This window comes from Perognathus longimembris, chromosome 16 (assembly GCF_023159225.1).
Source record: "Perognathus longimembris pacificus isolate PPM17 chromosome 16, ASM2315922v1, whole genome shotgun sequence".
Taxonomy (NCBI): Eukaryota; Metazoa; Chordata; class Mammalia; order Rodentia; family Heteromyidae; genus Perognathus; species Perognathus longimembris.
The window spans coordinates 16,215,437-16,240,597 of record NC_063176.1 but is presented as its reverse complement, the minus strand read 5'-3'; the positions used below and the strand labels follow the sequence as shown (position 1 = coordinate 16,240,597).

Genomic DNA, 25,161 nt, shown 5'->3' with positions numbered 1-25,161 from the left:
GGATTCCTCAGTACCACATACACAGAAAAAGCCCGAAGTGGCACTGTGGCTCAAGTGGTAGAGTGCTAGCATGGAGCAAAAGAAGCTCAGGGACAGTTCCCAGGCCCTGAGTTCAAGCCCCAGGACGGGTCAAAAAATGATAAGCACGTGCCAGCAGGGAGGTGGATGTTGTAATCCTACCAATTGGCGTCTGAGGCAGGAGGCTTGTGAGTTTGAGGCCAAGTTGGGCTGTAAAGTAAGACAACTTACCCCCACCACCCAATGATAAGGATAGAAAAGAAAACACACACCAGCCCAATAGTTATATAACGCAAGAGAGCACCATGCAAGAACAGCTAAGACTTCTACTGATTAACTTTATAGAGTCTGTATCAACCAGCATCTACCACAATCCATCCTATTGTAGTAAGGGTCAGAGGAGCAGTGACTTGAATGAGGACCATCACCACCGAATTGCAAGTCATTGGCTAGTAGCATTAAACTCAGTTCCAAGAGGGGCTTCTCTTCTTGTTTGCTTCACCCCCCTTTTCACAAGGCCTTGTCCATAGCTCAGGCAACCAGTGTGAGGGTCTTGCCAGCTACAAAGTATCCTAGCCCCAAATTCTTTTCAGATACAGCAAACAATCAAACTACCCCAAATAGGATGGGCTCAGAAATCCAGATCCATTGTGAGTTGGACTTGGGTCAAAATTTCCATTTACAATCTATCATAGTCTTTCAGGTCCTTGGAATTAGTATCACAACAAATACTATATATAACAGCCCTCAAAAGAGTCTGGGAGGAAGTGGAGCTGTGGCTCAAGTGGTAGAGCACTATCCCTGAGTAAAAACAGCTAAGGGACATCACGTAAATGTTGAGTTCCAGCTCCACTATTGGTACGCAGTAAAAAAAGAAAGAAGAAGAAGAAAAGAAGAAGAAGAAGAAGAAGAAGAAGAAGAAGAAGAAGAAGAAGAAGAAGAAGAAGACAAGAAAAAGGAAAGGAAATGTTATAATTTTGTAATCATTCAGCTGGATGGTGATGGCGCACATCTGTAATCTTAGCTATTTGGGAGGCTGAGATATAAGGATCACAGATTTAAAGCCAGCCCTGAGGGCTGGGAATATGGCCTAGTGGTACAGTGCTTGCTTCATATATGTGAAGCCCCGGTGTTTGATTCCTCAGCACCACATATATAGAAAAAGCCAGAAGTGGCACTGTGGCTCAAGTGGTAGAGTGCTAGCCTTGAGCAAAAAGAAGCCAGGGACAGTGCTCAGGTCCTGAGTTCAAACCCCAGGACTGGAAAAAAAAATAGAATAAAGCCAGCCCTGAAAGCCTGTGAAATTTCTATCTCCAATTAGCCACCAAAAACCAGAAATGGAGCTGTGGCTCAAATGATTGATAGTATATCAGCCTTGAGTGGAAAGGCTAAAGCACAGAGCCCAGCCCCTGAGTTAAAGCCCCAGTAATGGAACAACAACAACAAAAAAGATTATGAGAATTACTCTGTTAAATGGTTATAGATTCCTTGGGGCAAAGGACTGAAGAAATATGTATCAGGGTTTGTTTGGTGTGTGTGTGTGTGTGTGTGTGTGTGTGTGTGTGTGTGTGTGTGTGTGTGTGTATAGTACCGGGATTGCACTTCCAATTTGATCAATGATTCTGGGTCAATAAACTACTCATATCTGCAAACTAGGTAAGAGATCATAGTTCTCCATTGTGTCTACCAATGCTAAACATGTGTTTGACTTCACTTTTTTCTTCCAAGTCAAAGTTACATATTTATTTCTAGTGAGAAACCTTTAATCTGTTTGACATAGCCATGGTTCTCTGTAAGTCAATAATGACAGTCCTTTGGCCTTGTTGCCCAAAGATAGATATGTGATCAGATCTATCTTGCCTCTTTGGTTAAAAGCTGCCACCCAGTCTTTGCCACTTTGAAATCCTGTTAGTTCTTTTTACAGAAGGAAGGCCAATACCATGGTGGTAGCCCACTGTTGTTAACTTGACTCCTAAGCTTGGGATGGCAATGTTCATTTAGATTTCCCTTTAACTAATAGAGTGTCCTCTACATTTTCCCAGTGAACTAATTCTGTGCTTTCATACAGTAAGCTGAGGCTAGCATTCCCACGTCCTTGAGCCATCTCACGTCTTCCATACTTTGCCTAGACAGTAGCAGCATTGTTACTTCATTTTCTACAAGCTGTCACAGTCAACTTTCAGGGAGGAACTCCAGAAACATGAGAATTCCAAGAGTCCTTGGAACCCTGAGTCAACAGGGAATGCTTCCTTGCCCATATCACCTTCCTATCCACTTTTACACTTGGTCTCCACTCTTTTTCTATCCCCAAACACTTAAAACTACTCCATGAAAACATATCTGATTCCTCTAAATACTTCTTTTAGGCAAAAGGTACAATGTTAAGCATCATTGGCAGGAAACAGTCAATCTTCTTCTGGTTTTCTGGTGGTTAATTGGATATAAGAGTCTCACGACTTTCCTGCCTGGGCTGGCTTTGAACTGTGGTCCTCAGATCTCAGCCTCCTGAGTAGCTAGGATTACAGGTGTGAGCCACTGGTGCCCTGCTGGCCTTTGCTTCTATAGATCCCATTTTTCTTCAGTACTCAGCAGCCAAAGTCCAGTAGCTAGTAGCTTTTCTGGCATCCTTGGCAAGACACTGTTCTCTGAACAACTTTCTCTGGCAGTCTAGAGGGTACATTCCTCACATGATTCAGAAGTTGAGCAAGTTTTGCAGGTGGACATAATGGTGAGGTGTCTGTTATCTAGTAAGCCATGGCCAACCCCTGTTAAACAAGATTTCCATCTCAGTCTGGGAAGCAAGAATTTTTAGACATTCTATTTGACCCTTACAGCAGTCACTTCTCCATATATATTTCAGTACTGGGATTTGAGCTCACAGTCTCTTGCTTCAGGTACTTTAACACCGAGTGGTGTCTCCAGCCCTCTCCTTCCCATATTCTTTGGAGTTCCCCATTTACCACTAGCTAACCCTTCATTACATCAATCCTCCCTTACAGTTAACAAATTCTTGTTTCGCTTCCCTGTTCACATTACTATGTGGGTTTTCTCTACTGATTGCGCCAGACTGGCACAACATGTGAGGGTCTTCTAGCCAGGAGAAAGCTTACCTTCCTGAAGAAGCAGGGTAGGAAGTGCTTCTTTCGGTTTGGAGAAATTTGGGGAGTCTGAATGTTCAAAGATTCCAGGCTTAGTTCCCCAAATAACTCCAGCCCAGTCCTCAAAATCCTCTCTCTAGTTCTCAGTTGTAAGCCTGCTGTTCTCAGTTCTTTCTCTAGCTATGATATAAATCATGAGTCATTTTTAAGGGCTTTCTGGAACTCACAAAAAAGAATTATTAACCTGAAACAGAAACTCTTTCATATTTTGTTTTTCAACTACCTGCCAAACAATATAAACTTAAGTAACAAATATTAATGAAAACTTTGAAAAGTACTTTATTTCCAATTTCAAAAATCATAGTCTGAAGTTTACTTTCTGTAACACATTAGAGCATCTGTAAAGAATTTATCTTACCTAACAACCGACTAGAGATAGAGCCAACAAGGCCTTCTTTCTATTAATATGAACTTTCTATTAGCAGATGGTTTGTTGGGCTCTGAATATCCTCAATCTTGTCTTAGTCTCACCTTCGAATGCTGGGTGCATCAATATCTTTCTGCATAATGGTCTGAGATGAAATTTTGGCTCCTGCTTTTACACCGAAAGGCACATTATAGATTAGAATTTCATTGATCAACCGTGACCTTTGAAGTTAATGCTGCGTGCCTTATGACATGGACGTGAAGGGAAGCCGGTTCCATTGCAGTAGCTCTCCATATACTAGAATACCCTTGTAGCTGCTCTAGTAGATTCTCTCAGGATGGGAGGGGTGAGGAAAGAGGAAACATGAGTGTTTGAGCACTTAGATTTGCCAAACCTCTTTCTAGCTGCATCCAGATTTTTGCTCATTCTCCATTGAATGCAGTTGGTTCTTAGTCTTCTTTCAGATCTTATCACCAGTGTTTCCTTTTATGTAAAACTTCCTCAGACTTGCCCAAATTATCATATCAGTTGGTCTTAGAGCACCATGCACTTCCCATTATAATATATGTTTGCAACTTGATAGATGTGTGACTATTTATACAGTGTCTTCCCAGCTAACCTCTAGGTGTATGAGGCAGCCCAATCAATCAATAGTGATTTGTTTTGCTCCTGACTGCATCCACAGTATTTGTCAAAGTGTTCGCTTGCATCTAATGATTAGTGAATAGCAAATCCTTAGTTCAACAAACACATAGTTAGAACACATAGTTAGAATTCGTTTTACAGGTGGGGTAACAGGGATCAAGAAGTTAAAATACTTGCTCAGGTTTCATGATCAAAGTGAAAAGCACTGTGTGGATAATTTTTGGAGACATTTTTAGATATGATTTTTAATATTCTGAGTATCTTATTGCTTTGAGGCACTGCCTCTAAAATAATGGTTGCAGTGTTTCAGAGAAGGACAGATAGGAATTGGAACAAAGAAGGGACTGTCCAGTGGGATTTTCAAGTCTCCAACACAGGATTGATCTTGAAAGCCAGGCTTTGTTAAGTGAGCAGGGGTTTAAAAAATTCTTTCAGCATGTATTAAACTCATCCAGAAGCAGAAACAGGGGGTGTGAACTTTTTTCTGACTGAGAGAACCCAGATGATATGCAGAAACTCCTTGCCACAGAGAAGAGACATGAGGAAGAAAGTTACATCTGACAGAATCGATTGTGGGGAATGAGGAAGGAATGGTGGTAATCAAAGCAGTGTTTAAGAATCGTGGGCCCGGTCTAGTGGTGCGTGCCTACAATCTCAGCACTCAGGAGGCTAAGGCAGCAGGATGATGAGTTTTAGGCCAGCCTGGGCGACATAGTGAGAATTTATCTCAACAAAAAGGAAGCTAGGTCCGCAAGGCATGCTTTTGAAGGGGTACTGAGATCCCAGCCACACACTGTATACTCTGCCCCACCAGGGGTTCACAAGCAACCAGGGACTGAAACCTGTGAAATGAGAGAAAACTTCCCTCCTCATAAGTTCATCCATCTCAGGTACTTGAATGAGATAATGGGAAGCTGACGTAGACATACCCCAATTGCCACCACGTTGCTCTTGTTTATTTACTTCCTGTAAACACCAGTCCAGAAACCGACCAGACACATAGTCACACACATAGTCATGTATTAGAAAGAAAGCATTTTGATGTCAGCTGAAGCTGACAGGCTAGTTCTCCCGGGGGAGAGTAGCAGCCTGCTCTCTAGCAGGAAGGGAGTTATGTATTGTTAAGGAGGCTGAGGGAAGAAAGGCTGGGAACAAGAAATCTTTCAGAGTCACAGCTGGGCATTGGAGATATCAGGCAGCCGGACAGGACATTCTACAGGTGATTTATAGCGGGGAAAACATCCTATATCTGGAACAATTGGATTCAAGATACCCTTCTCCTACTAGGAGCTTTACTCTCAGCATGATCATTTTCCATGTGTTCTTTGTGATACCTTTAAGAACTTGTAAGAACTGCAGATTTTCCAAATTTATTTTCTCTGAAGACATCAGAAAAAAATTGATTAACGTGGAATCCTTCAAGGCAATTTTAATTAGTAGTCTTCACCTTCTCTGGTAATATGTGTTGTTATTTAAATTTTTATTACTAATTAAAATCCTACATGTGAGGACAATTTTGAAAAGAAAGGGTGTGCGTGCGAGTGCGAGTGAATGGCTTATGAGAGGTGGAGGGCGGACGCAGCGGTGAGGAGCGAAGGCCTAGGTGAAGTCCAAGTTGGAGGCTCCGGAGGGAGCGGAGCAACCGACACAAACCAAAGAACACTAAGGACTTCGTAGTGGAGTTGATGGGGGATAGGACTGTAGCAAGGAAGACAAAGGCACAGAAGAAGATTCTAGAGTTGATGTGACAGGATACAGTGGTGAAACTGGGCTAATGAGTTTTTCATTGCTGTGAAAACAGCTTAAGGCGGGTAAAGTTCGATGTGGCTCACTGTTTCAGACAATTATGGCACTGGGGATTGCAGAAGAGAGGAAAAGGGAAAGGGGGGGTGAGAGAGAAGGTGATGAGAAGGAGGGAGATGAAGGAGGGAATAGTCTAAGGGAGGGAGGGAGATGGAGAAGGAGAGGAAGACACAGGGAAGGAGAGAGGAAGGGATGGAGGGAGAGGAAGAGAAAAGAGAAGAAGGAAGAGAGGGACAGGGACAGGGAAGAAGAGAGAATGGAGAGAAAGAGGAAAGGAAGCCCTCCTCCTTTCCCTCTTTCATTTCACCTGGGCCCCAGCCCACAGGTGGCGTCATCTCATCTGGGAGAGGTTTACTCACTTAGTTACTCCTCACTGGAAATGACCACATAGACACCCCAGAGGCGTGCTTTCCTGATCTTCTCGCCACTTCTCAGTCTACTCAACTTAGCTCACAATCCACCTCTGTTGCCACACCTCATTTAGCCTGAGGAGACACTTGAAACCTCGCCCCCTAAACGCTCATGTGTATTTCAATGCAGAATACATCCAATTCTTAACCAAGAGTCCGTACAGGTGCACAGTTCCAGTATTGCTCAAAAGTTGAAGCCCAGGGCTGGGAATATGGCCTAGTGGCAAGAGTGCTTGCCTCCTACACATGAAGCTCTGGGTTTGATTCCCCAGCACCACATATATGGAAAACGGCCAGCAGGGGCGCTGTGGCTCAGGTGGCAGAGTGCTAGCCTTGAGCAGGAAGAAGACAGGGATGGTGCTCAGGCCCTGAGTCCAAGGCCCAGGACTGACCAAAACAACAACAACAACAACAAAAAACCCAAAAAACAAAAAATTGAAGCCCAAAATTTCTTCAGAAACTTGGGGAAAACTCTAAGTTATAAGGTCTTGTGGAATCAAAAAGTAAGTTAGAAACTTCCACTATGCAAATGCACATAACAAAAATTATCATCTCCAATGTGGAGAAGGCAGACTGAAAAGGTAGCAGGGCAAGCACTAAATAAAATAACTGCATGTCTGCAGTCCAGAGCCTTGGTAGAGTCCTGTGCGTGGCAAAGGCTCTGGGCAGCTCGGTGCCCAAGGCCTGGCCAGCTGCCGCCTCTGTGCTCGCTCTCTTCTTTCAGCTCATAGTTCTCATTGTCTGTGGCTCTCCCTGACAGATGTTAACTTCCTGGCTTCTCCACTGCATCTTCAGCTCCCACCTCACATCTGCCTTTGAATTCTATGTGGGGGCCTTTGTGTGCTCACTCTTCCATTGCAAATCCTGCATGGCTAGCACTATGAGGCCAATGCCAAGATCTGCTGCAGTTCAAGCAGTAGCTGTGCTCTAGAAGATCATGGCTTTAGCTGTCCTGAGTGCCTCAATAGTCAGCCCGGGGTAATACTTCCCAAGCTGCCTTCTTTGAGCAGGCACCCCTGAGCTCTGTCCAGAAAGCATGTTCTTTTCAATGAATGAAACCTTTCCAGCCTTGAGCTTGCCTATGTGTGCAATCTACACATTCATGAGATTCCCTTAACCTGCCTTTCTTATTGTCCTCATGAAAAACACTTGGTTTCTTTTTAGTTATATTAATCTGTCAACAGTCACTATTCCTTGGTCTCAGTGCTCTCTCTCTCTCTCTCTCTCTCTCTCTCTCTCTCTCTCTCTCTCTCTGTCTCTCTCTGTGTATGTAACAAGGTTCACTATAAATTTGACTAAAAGTACCTGGCAATAACCATGCCACAGCCCCTATACTGGTTTGTCTTGAAATTTCCTTTGTCACATTAGCTACTTTGTTACCTTTCTATTTGCCCTCACACTGAGTTTGATAACACGGACAAAATGTGGACAAGTTCCCTACTAGATTGTAAACACATATGGCCTCTACTTCCCAATAGAGGCCTCATCTTCAGACGAGACCTTATTTGAAGTCCTCCTGTCTGCATGCCCCAGCAGCACTGTGGTCCTAATGCCCAACGGAATCGTCCATGCAGCTCCACTTACAGCATACGAAGGCTTTTCTTGACAGCATCCAAAGCATTTGCAAATTCCTCCCACCAAATGTTTGCAGAGGCTTCCGAATCACATCACTGGGAACAGTAACAGCAAAGTGTTCACTCTCAGTACCACCAGTTTTGTGTGTTAGTAACTTTTCCTCTCACTGTAACAAATACATGGGAACAAAAAGCAGGAATTTTTATTTTTGCTCATGGTTTCAGGTCAGTGTCTGGTCTAGGCCCACAAGGAGTCGGAACATCACAGCAGCAGAGCCTCTGGCTGAGGCTACTTACCTCGGGGCAGGCCAGAGCTGAAAGTAAGAGATGCAGAGGGGAGGGGGAAACGTGGTCTCAGGATAAGATCCAGTCCCCAAAGATAGGCCTGTGGTGACCTGCTTCTTCATTCTAGGTTCTACTTCCTAAAGTTTCCAGAACATTCTGAGATACTACCACCGGCAGTGTTTGGGTCCAGTCCTACAACTTCTGCTGAGTTTTCCCAGCACCAATAGTTGAAGAGACTATTTTTTTTCCCCACTGTATGGCACTGTTCACAATAGCCAAAATATGGAAACCACCCAGATGCCCCACTACAGATGAATGGATCAAAAATGTGGTACCAATATACAACGGGATTTTACACAGCCATTAAAAAGAACAAAATAATGGCATTTATAGGGAAATGGATGGAACTAGAACAAATCATGTTGACTGAGGTAAGCTAAGATCAGAGAGACAAACGGCACACGATCTCCCTGATATGTGGGTGTTTGATTTAAAAAGCCATGAAGTATGACTAAGCAAACAGGTCTCAAGATAGCCATATACAGTGAGACCAAAAGAGGATAGTCTTAGGAGAAAAGTACCAAAACATAATAGCAAAGCACTCTTCATATGTATATAAAATAATATACAAACTGAAAAGAATCCCAAAGACAAGGAGACAAAGGACCTCTTCTAAGTTTGTCTTCCTGTTTTCAGATGACTCTGTATTCTGTATCTCCTAAATGGTGTGTGCACTTGCACATCTGAGGGAAGGTGAGAGGAGGACAGAGAAATCAGTGGAGAACGGGTGAAAAGTGCTGCAGAGGGGCCCCTCAGCTGCGCTGGCCATTGATGGACGTGAACTGAGCATCTCAGGGCAGTGATGGGAGGGAGGGAATGAGAGAGAAGGAGGGAACCGCTGATACGAAGCAAAAGGACTGAAATGTACATGTCACCCAACATATAAAATTAACCCTGCTCTATATCACCTCTCAAACAACAAAAGTAAATTAAAAGCAAACAAAAAAACTTTAAATAAAAACCACAAAGCAAACAAAGATAGAATCCAACTTCATGTCAATGTGGAATGTATAGAAATAAGAAGATGTGAGAAGTAGGAGAAATTAAGAAACAACCCCAAAAGAATCTGATCTCTAAAAAAGAAAAAAAAAAAGAATCTGATCTCTGAGTCAGCACATAAAGAAATCCTTCCCTTTCAAACCCTACAAAATAGTAGCATTTTCATACAGAATTTTATTGCCTTTACATATATTTTTAAAAACTGTATTCTAGTACCGAGGCTTGAACTCAGGACCTGAGTGCTGTCTCTTAGCTTTTTACTCAAGGATGATGGTCTTTCACTTGAACCACATCTTCAAATGTAGCTTTCTGCTACTTAGTGGGACATAAGAGTCTTGGATTTGTCTTCCTGGGCTGGCTCCTGTCTCTGAGCTTCAGATTTCAGCCTCCTGACTAGCTAGGATTATCTTGTTTTGTTTTGTTTTGTTTTTGTTTCCAGTCCTGGGGCATGGACTCAGGGCCTGAGCACTGTCCCTGGCTTCTTTTTGCTCAAGGCTAGCACTCTACCTCTTGAGCCACAGCACCACTTCTGGCTTTTTTCTATATATGTGGTGCTGAGGAATCGAACCCAGGGCTTCATGTATACGAGGCCAGCGCTTTACCACTAGGCCATATTCCCAGCCCCGAGTAGCTAGGATCAAAGGCATGAATCTCTAGTGCCAAACTTTTCTTGCCTGTTTTATTGCTCTGTTTCCTTGGTCCAGTCTTAAAAACAGCAACGACGCTGTCAGACTCGACAAGAAAGGCTGAGGAATTGTCTGATGCTAGAAGAACAAATAAAAGCCAATGAAATCTTCATATTGACTTTTGACATAGATACTTGCATTTTCAGCAATAATTGCAAGCTGTGCAGAGCTGATGAATGACCCCCTGGAATAGTTTGAAAGTGTAATTTTTTGGGGGGGCTGGTCCTGGGGCTTGAACTCAGGGCCTTGGCTCTGAACCTGAGCCTCTTTGTGCTCACTCTACTGCTTGCGCCACAGCACCACTTCTAGCTTTTTCTGAGTAGTTTATTGGAGATAAGAGTCTCATGGACTTTTCTGCCCAGGCTGGCTCTGAAGCATGATCCTCAGATCTCAGCCTCCTGAGTAGCTAGGATTATAGGTGTGAGCCACTGATGCCCAGCAGACTGAATTTTTGCTAAAGATTAAACACTATTCCAAAGCCAAGTATGTTCCAAAGCAATAGCGGCAGTCTAAGTAGTCATGTGCCCACGTTTAGCTTAGTCTAGAGGAAGACAGTCTGGATGTTGTATGTGCCGTGTGGAGGAAGAACCATAGCAGTGTCTTGCTATGGGTCCTATGTGTAGGTTCTGATACATTTCCCACCCAGAAGGGTTTTGTGGGGGAGCTGAGCAGGTGACGGAGAGAAGCAGGAGCCTTCAGTATTGTGTTGCTCCTCTCGCCCATGCCTTGGTTCCCTCCACCAGAATTTACCTGCCTCTGTCTCATTCCCTCAGGGTTTGAAGTCTGCTCAGTACATGAAGGTCATCTAAGATCATCTTCTCCATCATGCTTACTGCAGTCCCTAAGCAAGGCATGGCCACTGTACTAAGAAGTCCAGTACATGGAGTTTCTATGGTTAGCAATTTGCCAATTAAGTGAATTGAGTGACAAAAGAAAAGGGATGCATCCAAGTCTTGTGAAGAATGTTTTTAAGCTCTTATTTTGTTTGCTTCTTTGTTGTTGAGTGACCTGAATGTGTGTGTGTGTGTGTGTGTGTGCATGTGTGCATGTGTGTGTGTGTATTGATAGAGAGTTCCAGTGGGTATAAGTGTGAAATAAGTCTCAGATGAGATATTAGATAGGTGGACTTGACCAACAACATACAGCTCATGGCCATCTTCCATGCCACTTTTCCCTTGCTACCTTTGAAGAGAAGGTGATTTTTCCCTTTAAGGAAAACATGTCCTCTTGCACTGGTAGAACTGGGAAGGAAGGGCCCTTGAGTAGTGCACTTTTTAGAGGACTACTCTGCTTCCTTGTGTCTGCTAAGACATAGTCATGTGACCCAGAATATACATCTTGGAAAAAATGCAGGCTGTGCCAGACAGGTCTCATCAGGAGAGGAAGGTTTCTGCACCTGCCTTTGCTGATGTAGTCAGCTTGGTGGCCTGGTCAGAACCAGGGTGAATGGATGACCGAAAGAACTTCCTCATCCAATCCTCCTTTCATGGATACTTAGTAGGTTTTGCTATTTGTTCAGATTTTTTTCATTTTCACTTAAAATATCCTTGTGTCCTTATCCCTTGATATGTAATGTTTGCTTTCATCTCAACTGTATAAAGCCAGGGTTGATAATTCTGCTGATGAAAGCAAGGTTGAGAGGACTGAAGTTATATTTGAACTCAGAACTTCCTAATTTCGAACCATATGCTTCCATGAACTGTATTCTGTCTTGTGTTCCCGCGGTAGCTATGCGGAAGCATTTGTGACTCACAACAAAATAGGATTCTTAGACACTGCCAGGACCCTACATCTCTTCAGATGTCTCTGGGGCAGGAGGGACTAACAATCCCTCGCCAGCTGACCCTGGGCTCCTGGGCCCCTGGGAGGCAGCGGGTGGGAGGCGCTCACGGAGAAGTCCAGGCAGCCTGGGGGCCCCAGTGCTCCCTTGGCTCTCCACCATGCAGTTGCACCCCCAACCCCAAGTCTGCTCTTCCCTCCCGGCCCCCATTCATCCATTAGAGGCTGTTAGGAGGCGGCGGCGCCAGCAGATGGCGCTAAAACACAGCACTCGTCAATGAGCGACTTGGAACTCATGCACGCTTGCTTCTGTCGACTGACCACAGATTCTCTTTTGACACGTTTGTATTTCGAAAAACTGACAGTATCCTAATCAGACGCCCTGGATGAAAACCAGTCTTCTCTTGCGCGATGCTGAATAAATTGTTTAATCTCTCTGCACTTCAATTTTAGTTGCTAATTGAATAAAATACCTGACTCACAGACCCGCTGCCAAGGATGAAATGAAATAATCTGTGTAAAGCCTTCTTCATCCTATGCTTGGCACCCAACACATGATTTATTAATGTTAATTATGATTACTAGGAATACTACTAGTAGTTTCTCTTGATAGGGTCTCAGTAATTCTTTGCCTTTTTGATAAAAACAATAACCACTGCTTGCATCGTACTGATATAAAGTATGCATCTAAGTGGAAATCTGCTTAGTTCTGGGCTTGCTATTTTGGGCTTTTCTTCCTGGACTGACTTGGAATCATGATCCTCCCATTCACAGCTCAGAAGGGCACTGTGCCCAGCTATAGGCTGAGAAGGGGTTTTGTTAATTTTTCTGCCTTGAGCTAGCCTCAAACCATGGGTCCTATTCTCAGACTCCTAAGTAGCTGGGCTTACAGACATGGCCGCCAGCTTGAGTTCTAAACATGAACAAACTCAATAATCTAATGTGTCAGTCATGACTTCAGTCGTTGGGAGTTTCTGCTTGATGAGACAGCCTTTTTCTTTCTCTTTCTCCTCTCAACCCTTCTCATTTAGAAGAATGTCACAGAGGAAGACCCATTACATTTTTGTTCAGATATGAGCAAAACCAGTGGAGAATCATAGTCCAAAATTATTTTCCTTGTAGAGCAAAGACACTGGAAACAAGCGGGGCCTGATAGGACTGGTTCTGTGGCATCTCTAGGATTATTTTATCCTTTCCTTCATGGCTACAAAATGACTGCTGCACCTCAGAGGTCATGTTCATTTTAAGCCAAGAAGAGCATCAAATAGGAGGAAGGGTAGTGCGAGGTGTAGTATGTTCCTTTTCTCAGGGAGAGGCCAGCCTCCCAGAGTGCCTCCTCCATTCTTATCAGGAGATCTAGCTGTGATTTCCAGAACCTTGTCACATGGCCACCATTATTGGAAAAACATCTGCCCTTGAAAAGCCAGAACAACTCCATCTTGTAGAAAACCAACCCAACCCCCACCTCTCACTTTCCAGTAAAGGAACATGAAACACCCTGGGACAGAGTGACCGGATGGCTGAAACGGATTAAGGGTTGATCAGAGAAGAAAAACAAGTTCTGGAGCTTCTCCTGAACGCCCCCACCCAGGTGTGGTTTTGGTGTGGTCTCCAGTATCTAATTAAAACCCTGCAGCTGTGCACGTATCCCCCTTGCTACACCCCTATGGCTTCACCAATCAATTTTAAATGCGCCCGTCCCTTGATCTGACCAATGACCCTTTCCAGATTCCTTCCCACCACCAAATGCGCCAAACATGCTTTAGAATTATTTTATAATTTTCCGGCAGTGTGTGTTGATTTGTGGAAAGATGCTATGATGTATGCTAAGTCCCTGACTTCCTCTAAGAATGGATAAAACAGCTGGAAGCCCCAGGCTCGGGGCCCCTTAGCATCACCAGCGTGCTGAGTGCGTGGAGGACCGAGCTAGCTCGCAGTCTCTTTTGCTACTTGCATTGGTCTTGGTCTCTGGTGGTCTCTCGGGGGTCCCGAACTCAAGCATTTCACCCTGAAGGAAGCAAGCTAGAAATCCTTCAGGAGAAGCCAGTGAACAGTCTCTATGAAAGCCCACTTTGCCTCGCCTTTTCCTATGTGTTTCTCCTTCTCGAATGTATGGCCCTCTTCCCTTCCTCCACCTGGGTCTCTGCTCCCCAAGGAGGCAGAATTGTTCAAAGTGATGACCTGTGATTTCTTTCGGGACACAACACTTGTTTCGTTCAAAGTGATGAATGTCCAACAAAGGAAAGAGCACACATGGTTGTGAGACCGGAAGTCTTTATTAGAGCAGAGGAAGATGGGGAAATGCTGGAGTGAGCTGGAAGAGGGCGCATTCAGGCTGCGCTCAGTGGATTCATTGGAAAGCATGCACTGCCTTCGCGGGAGGCAGAACCCATCCATCTCATTGCCTGTCAATGCGCCACGACCACAGCTCCCGATAGAGCATTGAAATACATTGTTGGAGAGAAATAGTGCACATTTTCATGTCTTCATAGCAAAATAGGTGTGACGTTCACAAAAAAGACACTTCATGCTACCTAGTAACATGGGTCTTACCAGTGGGTCTTATTGCCTTAAAAAACACTTTAGAATAATATTACATTATGACCACGAAAACAGCAAACTCTGCCGTAAGAAGGCCAGACTTGCTGTTTTTCTCCGTTGTTTTGCTCCGTCCTCCCTCCTGCGTCTGGGCTGTCCTGCTAAGCCACCTTGCAGATGAGTGCTGTTTACACTGCAGCCGGCAGGGAGCTGGGGGAGGGGTGGGGGGAGGGGGACTACTCATCCGCACTCTCACTTGAACTGCCACTGTCAGATGACTCGGTGCTATGGTCCCTGTGGGAAGGGCTAGCCCTCCTATGAGAATGGAGTCTTCTGTAACTCCAGGGGCCTTTCCTGTGAGACCTCCCTTTATTCCGTGTAGAATTATGCTGTCCCCCATGGGTTTGTCTCCTGTGAGTTACTATATTCCCCTCATTACTGGGGACATTGTGGGAATCTATTTCATGTCTAATTTCATTATCAAGGCCACGAGAAGGTATTATTGGTTTCTCACTTAAGGTCACTTCATTCCTATTAGATTGCTCTGGTCCTTTATAGGAGCTCCCCTTGCCGTGGGTAGGGAATTCATTGTAATGAGTACTTTCACTTGTATCTCTACCACCTTCTTTCCCTTTCTCTCTTGAGGGAGATTTTGGATAATGGGACTCCACTTTTCCTTGCTGAGCATTTTGGCTGTCAGCATCTACTCTGTTTCCTTCTTTTCCAGGGAGTTCCCTAAAATTGGTATTTCCTATGATGTCATTGGTGCCCTCCCCAAGGTCCACACCAGTACCTGTCTCTCTCACTCTGTCACTGCTGGCTCCAATGACACGGCCATCATGCCCTTCTGTCTCTGGAAGCTCATTGGAACCTGGCACTCCTGGGGCACGGTTAATAGCCTGAGATGCACCTTGGCCTGCGAGCTCTGTCTGAACATCTGGACCAGTAACTCCTCCTTCCCAGCAAAAGTCCTTGAAAGGCTGGCCATCCCCACTGAAAGGAGAGAGGCCGTGAGCCTCTGTCTCCTGATTTGTGTCACCACTGCCTTCGAAGTCACTGGGGACGTTTTGGCTTTTGGAGAGCCGCGTTAGGTAGTGAGTGTCACGTCTGGTGTAGTGGTTGCTCTTGCTTTGTACTGAGCTCTTGTGGTCTTGGGGACCTCTTTGATGATTCTTTTTCCCTTCTGAATGCACTTTAACATAGTTGACACCTGCTAGAATTTTGCTTAGCACATTGCTAGGTGTCGTGGCTTTGCTTCCCTCCCCCCACAGTGCGCTCACAGTCCCCGGCCCCCTGCTATTTGTTGTGAGAGTTGCTCCATATTCTTCCTGGACATGTAGGTGGCTTATGGTACCAGCTCCATCCTCAGTCCTTTTATCCACAGTGAATTCTGGAATCCGGGCCATCACTAGGTCATCATGGGCATTTCCTTTGCGACTGATACGGGTGCCATCATTGGTTGTCTTCGTCTTTGCAGAAAGATTTGAGGGTTTGCTGTTTTGATTATTTTCATTGACTACAAAAAGAGACAAGTCACTCTTTTTCTTCGGAGTCATGTTTTCTTTAGGTGTGACCTCTTGATGTCTTTCCTCCTCCAAAAGATCAAAAGCAATAGTTTTGTTACTTTTTTTTCTCCTGTTAAAAGTATAATTTCAACACAGTGATTATTTTATGTAAAAAATCCAAACAGAATCATTATTAGGGAATGCCTAAAAACTGAGTTGCCATCTATTTAACAAAGAGGTTTGTTGGCAGAGATCATTTTGGAATGAACAAGGGTGGTTTCATAGAGAAGGAAGAGTACGCTGGCCTTGATGGTGGTTAAAATGTAGACCTGCAGATGGGGGATGGGAGGATATTTTAAGAGACAACTGTTTGGGAACACAACAATTGAAAGACAGTATTGATAAATCTCCATGTCTGGGGCAGAGATACCCTAAATTAGAGGATTAGAAATATCAGGGAAGCTGAGAGTAGATTATTAGCTACTCAAGGCTGGGAAGAGTGCAGTGGGAGGAAGAGATGGAGAAAAGTTTAGCAATGTATAATAGTATCAAGTTATATAAGGACAAGAATTTCTGGAATAATACTGCATTTTAGAGGCCATTATAGATTACAATGATAATAATGTGTTGTATATTTCAGAATGCTAAATAAAAGATAGAGTTTTGAAAGTTTTTACAGATAGGACATGATAAATAATTTGAGGTTATAGATATGGTTCACTTCACCTAAATAATATATAAGGTAGACTTATGTCAAAACATTTAATAATGTTCTTTAATATGGGCCCAGTATTTCATACATCAGTGTATCTGTTAAAAGGTAAATAAAAAGAGAATAAAAAGAGAAACAAACAGAGTATAAAAAATACATTTGGAAATGGAGATTTGTGGTGGCTGTTGAAGGAAGCTATGAATTTGAGAAGAATGTTGATTCAAGAGTGATGTTTGCTTGGCACTGGACACCTGTAATCCTAGTTACTTAGGAAACTGAGATCTGGAAGATCACAGTTGAAGGCCAGACTGGGTAGGAAAAGTCTGAAATAACTGCTTCCAAAATAACCAGCAAAGAGCAGGGCTGGAGGTGTGGCTCAAGCAGTAGAATACCAGCCAAGCAAGTAAGAAGCCCTAAGTTCAAGACTGGTACCAGGAGGAGGTGATGGGGAAGGGGAGGGGATGCATTGTTAAATGTCATCGAGTGACTATTGAGTCCTTAGAAGTGAAATGCATTTTATATTTAACCTCTCTCCCCCCCCACCCCCGCCCCCACATAATAATACTGTTTTGCTCAGGGGACCGTGTGCTTGTACATGTATCATGCTAATTATTGGGAGCAATAGGGAAGATGAAATTGCTCACAGTTGAACCAAGGTAGTAGTGGCTTATGAAAGCACTCGCTGCTCTTCCAAAGCTTGTTAGCATGCAATCTGCGGAAGTGAGCACCAGGCACCAGGCATTTGTGTTTACTAGTGTATTGTATACATTTCATTAAAAACAAACAGAATTCTTTTATAAAGGAAAACATAATTTTCTTAAAGTGGGAATTGAACCCAGGGTTTCCTGCTTATGACACAATCTCTCTACCTTTGGAGTTAAGCCCTAAGTCTTTTTTCTTTAAAAAAGATTGTGAGCTAGGTTTCTCACTAAGTTTTCCTGGGATGGCCTTTTACTAGTGCTCCTTTTACCTCCACCTCCCCCAGAGTAGCTGGAATGGGGTTACAGGCATGCACTACCATACCTAGCTGATGCTATTTTAAACTGGTATGCGAGTTAACGATGTGTTGGAAGACATTATAAAAAATAGACACATCTTTTGGTTTTGCATTTGCTTGTGGTAAGTGATTTCGAATCAGGTCATGAACCGTATATGCTCTGTGAATCCATTGACGAATCTGTTGTCCTTGCTCTGCTATCCTATTCTGTGCCTTGGCTTGTGTGACTGTCTTCTTGGAGAATATTTCCTCATATACACTTCTGTTTTCTTCAAATCTTGCTCATCCTCCAAGGCTTAGCTCATTATTTCTGTCATGTAGTTTTCCCTGAGTATCAGGTAGGAACGAAGTTCTCTCTACTCCAAGTCTCTAAAGCATGGTTATTGTTTCTTTTTAATATTTTCACTTTCATATATATGGCCCTTTGCACATTCTATCATGGATTTGGATGCCATTTACAAATGCCTTTTATAAATGTTCTTTTCTAACTCTAAAATCCTGGAGAGAGAAACAAAATTAACTTTCTTATTGTACTGAACACATTTTTTTTTTCTTAAGCAACTGAAAGAGTATGCCAGATACAAGTCACAGCAAGTAAGTTGTGATTAATTTAATCAGGCAGTTAGATGAAGTATTCAGAGATGCCATGTAAAGGCTACTGTATTCCAAAGGGAAGTCCCTCTTACACAGGAAATGGAACTCCATTGGAAAAGCAAGTGACCCTTTAAGCGGGTGGCATTTTAGGTTTCCAGCTCTCTGGGCAGTGACTCAGCAGAAGGGAATTGAGTGTAAAGGATCTTTCTCATCTCGGTGACAAGGACCTCATTCTTCCCCTTATGAGTATCCCACAGGTGGAGGTGCCCATGGAATAAATTCAAGATATACTAAAGTCCCTCTTAGTCGGTTTTTCCTGCTAAAATCCCCCCTTTAGACCACATGGTAAGTCTACCCGGAATAGTCTCATAAAAGATCCAAATACCATTCAGACACAATGAATGAACACAGCTAGCCATAGCCATCTCAGCAGAGCAGATGTTGGAGCAGAGAGTGGATGATTCTGGAACAGAGCTGCATAGTAGAGAGGCTTGAGGAGTCCAGGACTGTGAAGAAAAGAAGTCACCAGCCACAGAAAGCAATCCCAGAGCAAGTGATTTCTCTTAGGGTTAGTCCAGAACTTGCCTCATGAAAAGGTCCTTCGCTCAGAGACCCAGCTTACCTTTATGCTGGTTTGGTTCTTCTTTCCAGGTGATGTGTAAACACAGTTAGGAATAGAATCCCCATGCTTTTCATGATGGTCCTTGTATGTTACCTACAATAAAATTATATGAAAGTGTGTTCTCTCTCACACATGTTTAAAATTATCTTTAAGTTGTTGTACAAAAGAGTTGTCATTTGACAATGTGGTTTATGAATGTAGTGCACTTTGATCAATGTCATCTTAGGTTTGTTTGACTCTTACTAAGAATCTTTCTTGATTTTTTTTCTAACAATAGAAAATATTTCTTAACTTGGGAGAAATGGTATTCTGCCTCTGACAAAGTGTAGCACTTCCATGTTACCACTGGAGGGGGTATGTCAGCCAGCTCCTGAAGACAGCTACTCCTGTCTACAAATCTCTAAATGGGTCTTCCCTAAGTGTGACTAAATTCTATCAATTTCACTATTCTAGTCAGGGGTGAGGGGATTAGGAGAAAGGTGAGTTTTGACAAAGTTTATGTCTGACATCCAAGTTGGCAAAACACTAAGCATGTACATTAGGCTTTCTAAAAGCTTATAGCTGGGCTGGGAATATGGTCTAGTGGTGGAGCGCTCGACTCATATACATGAAGCCCTGGGTTCGATTCCTCAGCACCACATATATAGAAAAAGCCGAAAGTGGTGCTGTGGCTCAAATGGTAGATTGCTAACCTTGAGCAAAAAGAAGCCAGGGGCAGTGCTCAGGCCCCGAGTTCAAGCCCCAGGACTGGCAAAAGACAAAAGAAAACTAAAAGCTTATAGCTTGAGCCTTTGCAATTGTCAGCTGAGTTGAAGAACAGAAGACTGTCAGTTATGAGAACGGAACTTTTTTTTTTTTTTTTTTGCCAGTCCTAGGCCTTGAACTCAGGGCCTGAGCACTGTCCCTGACTTCTTTTTGCTCAAGGCTAGCACTCTGCCACTTGAGCCACAGCGCCCCTTCTGGCCGTTTTCTATATATGTGGTGCTGGGGAATTGAACCCAGGGCTTCATGTATACAAGGCAAGCACTCTTGCCACTAGGCCATATCCCCAGCCCGAGAACGGAACTTTTTGATACAGTCAGGAGAAACTGTGGAAGACAGAGGAAGCTGGGATTTGGTGATACCAAAGCTGAGAGCATTAGCTTAAGTTTTCTGGTGATGTATGGAAAACAAATTCCCTGGAAGCAAAATTCCCCATTAAGACCTGCTAAGCACCTTGCTACCCTTGCCTAATTTCTCAGTTTGTTCTCATGTACACATGTGGGAAGCAGTGGTTGCTAGTAACAGTATCTCACGTATTCCACATGTATCCCTCTGAAAGTTGTCCAGCAAAACATTGTTTTCTTTGAAGGAAGAAATCACATTGAAATAGTTTCAGTTCATAATGCTTCCCTAAACTGATTGCAGGTGGCTCAACCTGTTAGCCTAGCTATCCAGGAAGCTGAGATCTTAGAATCATGGTAATCAAAGCCAGTTTGAGAGATTCTTAATTCCAATTAGCTAGCAAAGAGCTGAAGTGTAGCTTTGGCATCCAGTGGTAGAGTGCACCCTTGAACTAAGGGATAGCACCAAGCTCCAAGTTCAAGACCCATTATCAACACACACACACACACACACACACACACACACACACACACACACTGCTTCCCTTCTTGTCCATCACTGTGAATTGTAATACCTGCTTCACTAGGACATGTCAGCAATCTGTTGAATAATGTTTTTCCACTCTACTCAAGAATATTTTGGCAGTAAAGTTTTTCTTATTGACTTTCTTTCTTTGCAGAGCCAAAATAGAGTTGTTTGAGAAGAATAATTTTATTTACCTTCTGTTCTTCCACACAGTCTTGACTGGTTTTCACAGTCTGTGGTTGAAAAGTTTGCAAGGAAATAACGAATACAACTTCACCGAATAGGACCTCTTACGTTCATTTCTTCAAACAACGGTCTTTTATTTTTCTCTCTGAGTTCTGGTAAATTGTTCTGATGAAAGGACTATGGATCCTCTCATCCTTTCATATTTATTTTATTATGAAAGAAGGTTCCATCTTCCATCTTTGCTTCCCTCCCCTCATCCCAGGAGAAACGATACCATCCCTGCTACAGAACCACCACATAGCTGGGTAGGGAGAAGCACGCATGCCATTCTAGGAGAAGGAGATTTGGGAGCCATTGATGTCCACATGAAAAGATATTTTCACTGGACTGTATGTATTGCGTGCAGTGATAGACTGAGTTCAGCATTTGTTTCTTTTGAATTATTTTGATAGTATTGATCCAGCAAGAGTCAGACCATACTCCTGAATGTTTAGTGGTGCACCCAGAGATGTGCCCTTATCTTACTAGTCACCAGGCTAGAATTTTTGCTCAGAGAAGAGAGAATGGAGGTGGCCAGGATACTGTGACAAAGTATTCTCTTGGATTGATATGGAAATATCAAATTTCTTGAAGGGAGCCAGGTGTTGGTAGTTTACATCAGGGAACCCAGCTACTTGGGAGATGGAGATTGGGCAGGCTGTGGTTTGAGGCTGTGGTATTGCCCCCAGCTGGGGCAAAAAATTCCTGAGAGTGCCCATTTCAACCAGTAACTGGTCACGATGGTACACACTAGTCAACTCAGCTCCTTCAGGAAGGCTTCTGAACCAAGCTGACCTGAGCAAAGAGCAAGATTTCCATCTGAAGAATGATCAGAACAAAAATATCTAGATATGTAGTCCTGAGTTCAAACCCCAGCACTACCAAGTAAGAAAGGAAGGGAGGAAGAGGGGAAGGGGAGGTAGAATGGAAGGAAGGAAGGCGGGAAGGAAGGAAGGAAGGAAGGAAGGGAGGAAGGGAGGAAGGAAGAAAGGACAGAGAAAATTAGTTGTTGATGGCTCCTGGGGCTGAACGATCGATCACTGCTGAAGTTGACAAAGACTAGAAACTAAGACAAAATAGAATCAGGTTCTTGGCCTTTGGGCTGAATGCATCACAGGAGAGCACACAGAATAGAATCTAAGAGTAAGATTTCTGTACCCCTTTGTGTTTTTGTTTATTTATTTATTTTTAACTCTAAGCTTTTCTTTTATGTGGCAAGAGAAATCAATGAGTAGAGTGCATTTGTGTTTTCATTTGTATATGTGAGAGAAGAAGCAGCCACTGTGGAGAATCAGTCATAGAGCAGAGAAAAATCCCCCACAGGAAAATTTAAAAAGAAGGATCATATAGTCCATCTGGTCTATCACCTCTAGAGCATTCTTCTTAAATAAATCATAGAGTCATTGGTTTTTGTTTTCCTGACTGGACTCTGATAAAATTGTCTTCAAAATATAAATTGAAAAGCTTAGTGGTTGTGGCTCAAGCCAGCAGCTCCTAACAACTCAGGAGGCTGAATCAAAGTCTGCAATTAGTCTAAGCAGAAAAATCACTGAGACTGTCTCCAAAATAACCAGCAAAAACCTGGGCTTGAGGCATGGCTCAAGTAGAAGGATAACTACACAAACTGAACAAGTGAGAGGCCATGGTTCCTAGTATTGTCAAAGAGGGAGAGGGAGAGAGAGAAGGAGAGGAGAGAGGAGAGAAAGGAAGGAAGGAAGGAAGGAAGGAAGGAAGGAAGGAAGGAACTTAAGCCCAAAATTTGGTAAAAGTACCCCATTGGCGGGTACTGTCTACTTAATATTCCATTTCTTCTAGAGACAATAACTGGTCAATCAATGTACAGCTCCTGCTTTGTTTATATACACAGTAGAGGATGTAAACAAATTTTTCATAGAAATATCACTTGAGTGAAAAGGAAATGTTTCTGAAGTTTATGTTGTGCCTTCAAGATCTATTATAATATTCTTCTCTATTGCATTTCATTATTGGTTCGCGTTGTGATCTTGTGAATATAAATTTAGACAATTAGATTATTCTTCACTAATATCAAACAGCTCTGTGAATGGGGCCATAGGAATAATAAGATACGAAAATGAGATTCTAGACATTAAGCTCAATGCCTGTGACTCACCCACGTAAAATTAGCTACTCAGAAAGGTGAGTTCTGGAGGACTGAGGTTTGAAGCTAACCTTGGAAGGAAAGCACAAGAGACTCAACAGACACCTTTTCCAATTACCCAGAAAAAAATACAGTCAGAGGTTTGGCTACTGTGGTAGAGTACCAGCTCAGCCAGCTGAGCAAGTGCAAAGTTTTGAGTTCAAACTCTACTACCACCTTCCCACCCCTAAAAAGAGATATTGACAAAGAAGAAGAAATGAAAATGTGGGCATCTATTCACAGAAATCACATGTGTACAATCACACACATTGATGTACTAATAATATATTCCTAGCTATTAGAGTATCCTGGTGCTGCTCATGATTTACTGTGACATAGAACAAAGTCCTTGTAGTCTAATTTCATATTGATGCTGTTAATGGAATTACATGTTTCAGTTATTTTCTCATATCTTGAAATTATTACATACTTGGCTTAGAATTTTAAGACATATGTAAATAATTCAGTATATATTGACTTTGTATCCCTCTCAATGTATTGTCAATAATTTATGTGGGAGAAAACATCCCATTCATCGCAATGCCAAACTTTGTCTCCATGTCATTACTGAGGTCTTTACTGGGATCTGCATCACTCCTTTTTCCTCTAACACCCACTTGGTGTTATGAGCTTGAACATGGTGCCATAATGGAGGTGACATCACCTCCCTCTGACAGGAAAGCTGGCACCCACTTTTGACCGCTGGTCACTTTATAGATGTTGACATAGCCCTTTACTGGAAATGGTCAGAAAGGCCCACTCCAGCTGTTCCTTTTAGCTGGATTAAACTGAGTCAGCAAGGCCCACACTCCCACAATCCTGTCTTAGTGCACAGCTGTATAGCTGTGATGGAATGTGGTCCTGTGAATTGGGCCTGAGAGATTTCCGTTTCCAGAAATATGGCCCCTGGGAATGTGTGAGAATGTGCACTGGAGGAGGGATGTTTTCCCCAGCTTTGGGTCCTCACCAGATGGTGTGGTTAATTCTTGTTGGGTCTGGCTACCCAACTGGTCACTGACTTGTTCAGACCTATATTTAAGCACAGCTAGCAATACTTGTTTCCATGGTTGTTCAACCAAAAGATTGCTCTGAAAAGTTGAAATGTTGTGAGACATTGTCCAATGAGCACATTGTCTACTCTGCAGAATATGCCTGTAATGCTCAGTACTGTCACAGGATGATTTGGTCACATCCTGGACAATCTTCGTTGTGAGTCAAAAGAACAAGGCACAAAAGCAATAGGAGCTTGAGTTGTTGAAGTTCTGGAGTTCTCTGTCCACTTTTGACCTTACTGGTGAATGGAACAGTATTATTAAGATGCCAGAGTGTTTGAGGTCTTGCAAAAAGTACAGAAGTATTTCTTCCTTACTGGCCAACTTAAAAAAAAAAAACATTGTGGCAAATTCTTCATATTTTTAGTAGAACATTGAAAGATGCTTTTGACATGTTTTAATTTACTCAAGCCTCATTTAACATGTGATGTGACTGGCTATTGGTTTTCTCAAATAATATTGTTGTTGCTGTTCCTTTTAAGACAATATGGTGACACCTTGTAATTCAGCACCTATTTTTAGGGCCTTTTGAGTGACAGGCCCTCTGTGCTAAGTGCTAAATGCTTTCAGTTGTGTGATACTTTACAGTCACTGAATTATGTGAATACTACAAAGGTAAATAAACATTGATGTGCAAACAATAGTAGAGATGATATGAAGCAGAAATGAATTTATAAATGCTTACTGGTGCTGACCAGGTCACGCTGAAAAGGAGTAGTCCTATGCATACAAGTTGCATCTTTAAGAATCTCTGTGGAAAGACAATAAGAACTTAGCCTTAAGCACTGGTCACCGTGTACTACAACCATAAATGGAAATACACACAAGTGCCCTTCCTCTCTATAGTTACATCTCCAAAGTTAGCATGTACATTTATATAATTTGCATACTTTATAGCCAAATGTGGATATTACTACTGTGAAAATGAAAATTATTGAATATAATTTATATGATGGTCAGTGGATAGAAATACATTTTTTTAACCACACTTTGTTTGCTCTTTCGCCAGTCCTACATTTCTCCTCTTTTCCTTAGAAATGCATTATCAAGTATTTGTGTAATTCTAAGGGAGAGTAAGTTAACAGTTAAGGTACAGATCATAATAAGGTCTTTAAGAGGGTTAAGGCAGCAGACATCACTGGAAAATGAGAACTTAGCTGATTCCAGCCTAGTGGCCCAATCTACACCCTTATATCCATTAGCAATGTATTTGAATTAGCACCATCGGGGGCTAGAGACTGAAACAATTCACATCTCACTTAGACGGAAACATTTACTTCAATAGCAAGTGTTTATTAAATACTAAAATGTGCCAAACATTGCCCTAGAAATTTTACATGTTTAC

General features: G+C 42.8%; 1 protein-coding gene across 1 annotated transcript; it reads right to left on the bottom strand.

Annotated features, from left to right (window-relative positions):
• Positions 1-14,558: 14,558 nt before the first annotated feature.
• On the bottom strand, positions 14,559-24,573 carry Mepe (matrix extracellular phosphoglycoprotein). The gene is made up of 4 exons (XM_048364752.1): positions 24,503-24,573; positions 20,576-20,630; positions 20,394-20,395; positions 14,559-15,957 (listed from the first exon to the last, which is right to left on the bottom strand). The coding sequence occupies exons 1-4, from the start codon at positions 24,553-24,555 to the stop codon at positions 14,559-14,561; spliced, it is 1,509 nt and encodes a 502-aa protein (XP_048220709.1). The 5' UTR covers positions 24,556-24,573.
• Positions 24,574-25,161: the final 588 nt, after the last annotated feature.